Below are 8891 nucleotides of genomic sequence, written 5' to 3' on the forward strand. Positions count from 1 at the left end.
GTTGTGTTAGTGTGATCATGCTGTTGCTCCGGTGCAATGCCGATAATGCAGTGTTTGTTATATATAGTATGACACCGCCACTCCCTATTCTGAATTTTCGTTGTTTTTTTTTATTTGCAAACATTAAAATCTCACTGTTTTTTATCCAATAAAGGGAAGATTTAGTTGTGGTTATACTTGGTTACCGAAGTTGAATTTTGTTATCCGCGTCTGCCTCTTGAAATTTGGAGTGGATATGATTGTATACAATTAGAGTTCACTGCAGTAGCAGTAGGATATATTGTGTCTCATTATATGTATATATATTAGCATGATGTCTCTTTAAAATTCCTTCATTTGGAAGGACTACTCCTCTGCCCTCCTTGGGCTTGTGAGAAGCTGATAATGAATTGTGATGGTAATGGTGGATATGATGCTTGTGGTGATCTGAATTTTAGCTTTTATCATATAAGATGGACCGAGTACATTGGTAGAAACACCAAGCTTTCATATGAAATACTTTCTCTTAATATCTCTTTCTAGACTGGAAGGCTAATATTGATTATGTTGTGTTTGTAGAAAGTCCCATCTGTCTCAAGAATGTTGAACTGGCTAAGAAATATAAGTGCTTCTAATGTATTCAATTGGAAGCGTCAAGGTGTTCAGGATGTTTCACCAGATATTGAAATGACGGATTATAGAAGAATTCCAAATACATATAGTGAGAACCCTTCAGGCCTAGTTAATGATGAGAGCATTAATGTTCAACCCATTGCCGATTTGGATTTCTTCTTTGAAAGAATTTACAGCTATTACTGTGAGAAAGGGCTTTGGTGTATCATCCTAAGGTGGATTGCTGAACTTCTGAGTTTAGGGTTCATCATATGCTTTTCAGGATTTATCTTTCTATATGTTGACTGGAATGGACTCCGTAATGCCAAGTGTGGGATGGCTGCAGTTGAATCTGGAAGAGAACCTTGTGATCTTGCTAAAGAAGCAATTCATCAACACCCTTTAATCCCATTAACAGTACACAGAGCTATTATTGTTGGATACCTGGGAGTATTTTTTGTCTATTGGATATTTTGCTTATTGAAATTCTTCCTTCAATTGAAGGATACACTGAAAATCCATCTGTTTTACTACAACAGGTCAATATGATAAACCAGTTAGATGTATTGATAGATTTTGCATGATTACTTTTTCTGCCATAATTTACCTTGATCTTCTTGCAGTCTCTGTGTAACAGATCATGAAATTCAAACCATGTCCTGGCCTACCATTCTTGAAAAGATTGTTCATTTGCAAAAGTCACAACAACTCTGTGTGGTAAAGAATCTTTCTGCTCATGACATTGTGATGAGGTTGATGCGAAAGGAGAACTATTTGATTGCGATGATCAACAAGGGTGTGCTTACTTTCCCCATTTCTAAATGGGTTCCAGGTGCTGGATCAACAGTCAAATATGGTACTGATGGAACTCAATATCGTCTAATACTACCCAGAACGCTTGAGTTGGCTTTAGATTGGTGCATCCTGCAAAGCATGTTTGACAGGTATGTTAATTATAGTACAAATGCCTTTTCATGCATAATCATTACATTCAGCATCACTTGATCCTGAAACTTGTAAAGGCAAGGTCTTTTCCGAGGTGTAGTTATTGTATTTTTTGGTTTTTCAAAACATCTCTTAAATGACAGTATTGATATCTTAACTTCTTATGGATTTTTAGAAGCTCTGACAGTAAACTTTTTGTTTCCAAGGTATTGAATCTTCATTAAATACTGGTTTTATTTTTTAGCTCCTTCTTGATACATGTTTGCATTCTTATAGGCTTTATTTAGAATAGTTGAGCAGTTTTACTAGAATGTCATTTCTCTAAAGTAATTGGGACTCAACCAGTTTAAAAGCAGTTCGACTGTATTCAAGGCTAAAAAGTTCAGTTTGTTTTAGTTATTTGAAAATATATTTCTTCCATTTTGTTTTAGTTACTATTTAAATTTCATCTCAATATTTAACAAAAAGCCTTACTCTTTTAGTCCCTCACTGTGGACAATAGTGGCTACATAGTTCCTACATTGCATATTTTGAGTAAAAGCAAATTGAACTTAATTAGAAATTAGTTTAAAGAAGACATGATCTGAATCTCCAAGGTAAGGATCATAGCTAGAACATTAAAGCTTAAGACTTAAGTTTTATAAGAAATCTCTATTAGATACTGATTTGATGACAGTCTTAAATTTAAGATTTTGGATGATAAAAATTTTGGTTAGGCTATAATTGCATTAAAATATATAAATAAAAATTAAAAAAATATGAATTTCGTGAGATCTTTGTGTTGGAACAAAATTTGAAAAAAAGTTTTAAAAGTGATGTGGTATGATAAGATTAATATAAAATAAAATAGGAGCTCATGATATGGTATGATCCTTTCATTGAAGATAATCTAAGCAAAGACAGGCTTAAGCCTAATATTGATTATACTGTTATGTTTTTGATGTTGGTTTCCTCCCTTGAATTTATTTTGTATGCAGAAACTTTTGTGTCAGAATGAGTTTTGTGTCAGATTCAAAGACACTAAAAAGAAGACTTATGGTAGTTGGTATTGCAATGTTGGTACTTTCTCCATTTCTTATCATGTTCATGCTGTCACATCTCTTTCTGAGGTATGCTGAGCAAATTTATAATCAACCAAGCACAATATCATCCCGAAGATGGTCAAATTTGTCACGATGGGTCTTTAGGGAATTCAATGAGGTGCTGTTTTCTATCCTTGCAATACACATAAAAGAATGGAATTATCGAAGAAATCTATGTATCGAAGAGTGACTAAACTATGTTGTATAGGACATGTTGGAAATTCTCTGTCTATGTTTTCTCCTGTAGTTTCACGCTAAAATTATTATATGTATTGACCATTAATATTTGAAGTTAGTGCATAATTCCGAGCTCAGAAGTAACGTGTTTTGTAGGTTGATCATCTGTTCAAGCATCGGACTAATAGTGGTGTATCTCATGCTTCTATCTATATGAAGCAATTCCCTTCACCAATGATATCTATCATTGAAAAATTCATCTCATTTGTATCGGGTGGCTTTGTTGCGATTCTGATCATCCTTGCTTTTTTAGAAGAGTCTCTGCTGGAGGGTCATGTAATATCTTTTTCATTCTTCTGTCAAAGAATAATTTATAAATATGTGATTACAGTCATTAATAATATTTTTTCTTTTTTTAAACACAAAATCAATGCAGATATTGGGTCGGAACTTGTTATGGTATGCTGCTATTTTTGGAGCTATAACTGCTCTTAAACGGGTTGCATTTACAGAGAACGAGGTTTTAGTCACTGATCCCGAAGGAGCAATGTCAATGGTAGTTGACCATACACATTATATGCCCAAAAGATGGCGGGGTAAAGAAAGTACTGAAATGGTCCGTCATGAGTTTAAAACCTTGTTCCAGGTACTCAGGACCATTCTCTGTTGCCATTCTCTTCATTATAAAAAAAATAGGTTTGAGATACTACGATACTACTTATGCTGATATTGTTTTTGTTGGTGCCAGTATAGTGGGATGATGTTACTTGAGGAGATGGCTTCAATTTTCGTTACTCCATTCTTGCTTTTGTTTGTGGTCCCAGAGGTTAAACATAATAATTTTCTCTGTTATTGATTGCAGAAGAATGGAATTATATCTTAATTTATACACCATTCAAGTTTTTTTTTTTCTTTTTTTCATTTCGCAGCGGGCTGATGATATCCTGCAGTTTATTGAAAACTTTACTGTATACGTTGAAGGTGTTGGTGATGTTTGCAGGTTGGCATGCAACTATGGTTTCATGATTTAATAATAATTTCTCTAGGGCAAGCAAACCATATTAATTATGTTTTATTCTGCGATTTTACCAGCTTCAGTGTCTTCAATTTTCAAGAGTATGGAAATAAGAGTTATGGCTCTCCATCTAATGTGCCTCGTAGCCAGAGAAGTTCCCAGGGAAAGTTGGAGAAATCATTTTTGAGGTATACAGTCATAAGATTGATCTTTTAAGAGTTCTATTACAATCTATTTTGTTTAAGTTTTGTTGTCATTGCAGCTTCCATAATAGTTACCCTTTTTGGGAACCAAATAATGAAGGAAAACAGTTTCTGCAAAATCTGAGAAGATTCAGAGACAAAAAATTAGCAGAGCATGTAAAGAGACATGGATTTGTCCCCATCAGACCATGGAGAGATGACAACAACATGGGAAGGAATGGAGACAAAAACAGTTTTACATCCAAGGAAATGTCACATGGTACTTTTGTGACCGGCAATCACTTGGGTTCATTGTTGGTAACTGAATCCAGCAATCGAAACAATCATCCCTATCTTCTAGATTGGTACTACATTTCCCAACCTCGTTATGCAACTCCTGGACACGTTTCAACAAATCGTTTCGAAGCAACTAAGCATCATTCCCATTCAATCTTGGAAGAAAATGAACATGAGTATTACCAACACATGAACGAGTTTTGCAATGAACGTGGTGCTTCCTATCTAGGTGCTTCCACATCATCTTTCATCTTCCGGGAAAGCCTAATTGAGGATTCACATTCCATTGATGTGTCTCGCACTACCAAGAGTCGTTGGTGGGATAGAAGTCAACCTCGGAATGAAGATAGTCACAAAAGCTTTCTGGAACCACCAGATTTCAATGACCAAAGAACACATAATTACCACGATAGATTCTCCGACAGAGGGTCAGAAGATCAAGGTCAGGAACACTTGTGTCAGGGTCAACATGATCACACAAGTTTTTCGGAGCCACAAGATTTCTATCACCAAACAACTTACAATTTTCACGATAAATTTTCTGATGAGGGGCAATACTTGTACGGGGGAGATTATCACGAGCTACCTAGTATGGCAGAAGCAGATAATTTAGATGCAGGAAAATTGAATCTTCGTTTTGGTGAGTCCACCCCAAAAAGTCCCACTGTAAATCCAAGCCTGCATGCAGCCTTTTGAGTAAAATGACTTTGCCCTTCCTTATTTTTTTTAGCTGCTTCTTGTTTCTGGAATGCAAGAGTTCCCATGTCTAACCATCATTTTCTTTTCTTCATTATTTGTGTGGAAATGGAAACTATTCTTTGCTGTTAATAGACACCTCAGATGTCTATAATTTTTTTACTTTAAATTTCTTATAAAGTTAGGATTTCCTTGATTATTACATTTAGGATTCATGTAAATTGCTATAATATTCAGTATTATTTTATTATCTTATATTTTCTTTGTTACTTTTTCCACCTAACAATTCCAAAGAATTCTCGTATGAACTTTATTTATCTCTAATTTAACATACAGTATAAGTTGGATTGAAAAAGAAAAAAGGATTTTGTTCAGAGCATTTCAATGGGAATCACTTAACATGTTTTTTGTGTAGTTTTGTCATGGAAGTGATTGATGTTATAATTCTTATACTTAAACTTTAGCACAATTCTTATACTAAAACTTTAGCACAGTTTTTACGATTCTTAAAAATTGTGAAATGAATTAAATATTTCTTACATCGTAATTTTTAGTGGCCAGAATTTTTTAGTGTTAAAATATAAACAAGAATTGTACTTTGTTCAACGTATAAAATATGCCACAGGATTTGCTGCAGCATATATAGTTTAAATTTGTTTAGAGATAAAAAAAAATGGACTAATTGAAAATTTTTTAATAACAAAAAATGTTATATCCTGGTTTGGTCTTGATAATTCTATAGTTTATTTCATACCCTTAAAAAATTATTTCTCTTTCTAAAATGATTTTTGGTTTTGTCTCTCAATTCAATTTTAAAATAAAAAAGTAGAAATCTGTGAATTTTTGGGTACATGATGAGATGTAATTTAGAATTGTTACTTAATTTTCTGTTAATACATAAGTTATTCATGAATGTCATTAAAACAAAAAAGTAATTTTTAATAATAAATTAATACGCACCAAAAATTAAAATTTACTAATTTTAAGTAGAAATACAATTTAAGTCTTTAAGCTTGAAACTACATTATCTGCTATAAATATAAGAACCCAAACTAGTAGGGATAATACTCTTCTACCCATGCTTAATTTCTCGACACGTGTCCATTAGGTTGGTTTTTTGGTCATTTTATAGATTTTCCGGATTCAGCTTTAACGTCCAAAGCTTTGCCGCCTGTTACTACAACTGAGTTGAAATCTTTCATTTTAAGTCAGACTGTATTCTTCGGTAGCTTCCATTACACTCTTCCATTTATTCATTTTGTAATTTCATTTCATTGTTTCAGTGGCTTTTCTCTCTCACAGTCTATCATTTCTCTCTTCTATCTTCCTCAAAGTGTATCACTGCATATTTCAGTTATGAAGTTGGTGCTTGGGTTGCGTTTTGCTTGATTAGGTGATGTTTTTCTTTTCCTTGGTTTATATTTGGTTTGGTTCATTGTGAGTTCCGTTTTTTTTTCATTCAACATTCTTTGATAATGTTTGTCGATGCTGGTTCGTCAAACTGTAGGATTCAAATTTTTCTACGTCATCTATACCTTTGTGTTTTCTGTGCTTCATCATTTTTTTTCTTTTATTCTTCGTTGCCCTAGGTTTTCCTTTAGTTTATATGAAGTTGAACTTTAGTTGTAATTTTTTTTGTTGTTTATAAATCTGTCTTCTTTCTTCATATTTGTTAAAGTTTGCGTTTGCTGTTTATATTATGGTTACTTGATGATGTAATTTTTTTGTTTTTATTTTCGTTCGCCATAAAGGTCGTCTACTTTGTTGTATTTCCAGTATAGTTATGATTGTTTGGTTTTTTCTTGACCATTATGCTTTGTTCTCCGTTAAAGTTTTCGTTTTTATGAGTATCCTGTAGGTTATTATTGAAGTCTAGGTTTTCATTGTGTGATACTTGAATGTATTTGTATTGATGATATGTTTTTTTTTTTTTGATATTGTCATTTTTCCTAGGTTCTAATGGCAAAGAAGTTGGATATGATTAAAGATATTGATGGCAGGAGGGAGACCCTAAAACTTGGTGTGAGAGTGCTTGATTTGTGGTATATTCATAACCGTGAATCCAATGTGCACCTTGAAATGATTTTGATTGACCAAATGGTAATAATAATGTATTTTTTCTTTTATCCTTGATTGTGTTTGAGAATCTTGTATTTATTGGTTGTTGGTTTTGCATATCGTTTGTCAGGGGGACAAGATACATTGCATAGTTAAGAAGGACGAATTTGATATCTGGGATGGTAAGTTGAAGGAAGGCGATACATATCTCATGCACAATTTCAAAATTGTGAAAAATGATGGTCAATATAGAGTGTGTGACCATCCTTTTAAATTGTTGTTTATCGGAGCCACCTCTGTCCGTCCCCAAGCTATTGCAAATGTACCCAATAGTTTTTACCAATTTCGAAGCATAAAAGTGGTAGTGGCTGTTAATTTCTCTCCGGATTTGTTGATTGGTATGTACAATTAGAATGATCTTATTTGCTTTATTTAGGCAAGTATGATGTTGTAATTATTCTTGCTTTTAATTTGTAATCTTTATGATTTCAGATTTGATTGGTTGGGTAGATAACGTCAAAACTAAGGCACAATCTAAAAATGTTATTTTTAGTTTGATGGATATGAGGTAATGACGTTATAATGATTATTTTTATAGGACATATTATTTATTTTAACCAAATTCTTCATATGTAGTGGTGGTGTGGTTTCTTGTACGTTATGGGATGAATATTGCAAGAAAGTTTTAGAAAGGTATAATGACAATCCAAATACCGACAAGTTGGTTATGATTCTTACTCAAGCCAAGGTTAAAGCAGCTACAGGTACTTATGTCGTTATTTTATTATTTTGTCAAAAGATCTTTATTTTGTTCCTGATTAATTTTGGTTTGAATAGGGGAATGGCCAGTCTGTGTCCAATACATGGAATGGGACCAAATTACTTATGGATGATGATATTCCCGAAATTATGCAATTCAAATAACAGTTAAATGAGTAATTATCGTATCTTTGTTTCAAATTTTTGTAAAATATGTACATGATTAGGTATAAGTCATATAATAATTCAATTGTAAAGAATTGTTTTATGATTACTTATATTTCAGAATCTCTGCTGATGAATTAACAATTATGAGTCAATCTGGTACTCAGTCCTCCCAATACAGTGATGCTGAAAGGTTTGTTTATAAATGTTTAGTGAAGAGCATATATGAAATTCCATTGATAAAAAAGTTATGTTTATAAACAAACGTATCTATTGTTTTGATTATATAGTAGTTTTTTCGATATTTGACTAAATTATTTTTCCGTGCAGGAAATTATATGTGTAACTGTGGTGACAACCACTAAGTTTACTCTTGATAACGATGGGTGGTACTACTTGGTTTGTAATCATTGCAACAAAAGAACTAATGAAATTGGTCCTTTCAAATGCACCTATTGTGATCAAGAAAACAACATTTCCATGTTCAAGTTCGTATTTTATTTTATATTCATTCAACTTCATATGATCATGTTTTTGTATTTTATTTGTTATAATATTCCAAATGTTTGTAGGTATAAACTTCAGTTGCAAGTTTGTGATGATGCGTTTAATTGTGCTAACTTTGTGGTGTGGGATCAAGAATGTAGAAACATTATTGGTATTTCCGCTGAAGAATTGCAAAAGAAAATGATCAAGGTTAATACTGTCAGCATCAGTCTCATTAGTTGCTTTGTCATTGATATTAAATTGTTTTTATTTTCATTTTTTAATTAGGTGGGTGAAGATGATCCCAAGTGCTTTCCTGATGACTTGGATGTAATGTTAGGTTGTACTCTCGCTTTCAAAGTTCGAACCCAACCAAGGAATAGATGTGTCTTTGTCATTAAAGTGTCTGACTTACTTGAAATAATCAATTACATTAAG

The 8891-nt window shown here is 32.9% G+C and overlaps 1 protein-coding gene across 1 annotated transcript in view; it reads left to right on the plus strand.

The window, feature by feature from the left end:
* The first annotated feature begins 579 nt into the window (after nt 1–579).
* LOC114191237 (autophagy-related protein 9-like) overlaps nt 580–8891 on the plus strand; it is an 8849-nt gene continuing 537 nt past the window's right edge. The window contains exons 1-17 of the mRNA XM_028080411.1: nt 580–1130; nt 1215–1535; nt 2514–2736; nt 2952–3131; nt 3232–3441; nt 3544–3621; nt 3725–3795; nt 3888–3998; nt 4073–4955; nt 6939–7085; nt 7174–7441; nt 7536–7611; nt 7680–7791; nt 7881–7954; nt 8089–8160; nt 8540–8663; nt 8742–8891. The exon at nt 8742–8891 is cut by the window's right edge and continues 21 nt beyond it. Coding sequence (XP_027936212.1) covers nt 580–1130; nt 1215–1535; nt 2514–2736; nt 2952–3131; nt 3232–3441; nt 3544–3621; nt 3725–3795; nt 3888–3998; nt 4073–4955; nt 6939–7085; nt 7174–7441; nt 7536–7611; nt 7680–7791; nt 7881–7954; nt 8089–8160; nt 8540–8663; nt 8742–8891 — 3651 coding nt within the window. The remainder of the gene's footprint in view (nt 1131–1214; nt 1536–2513; nt 2737–2951; nt 3132–3231; nt 3442–3543; nt 3622–3724; nt 3796–3887; nt 3999–4072; nt 4956–6938; nt 7086–7173; nt 7442–7535; nt 7612–7679; nt 7792–7880; nt 7955–8088; nt 8161–8539; nt 8664–8741) is intronic.

This window comes from Vigna unguiculata, chromosome 7, assembly GCF_004118075.2.
Source record: "Vigna unguiculata cultivar IT97K-499-35 chromosome 7, ASM411807v1, whole genome shotgun sequence".
Classification (NCBI taxonomy): domain Eukaryota; kingdom Viridiplantae; phylum Streptophyta; class Magnoliopsida; order Fabales; family Fabaceae; genus Vigna; species Vigna unguiculata.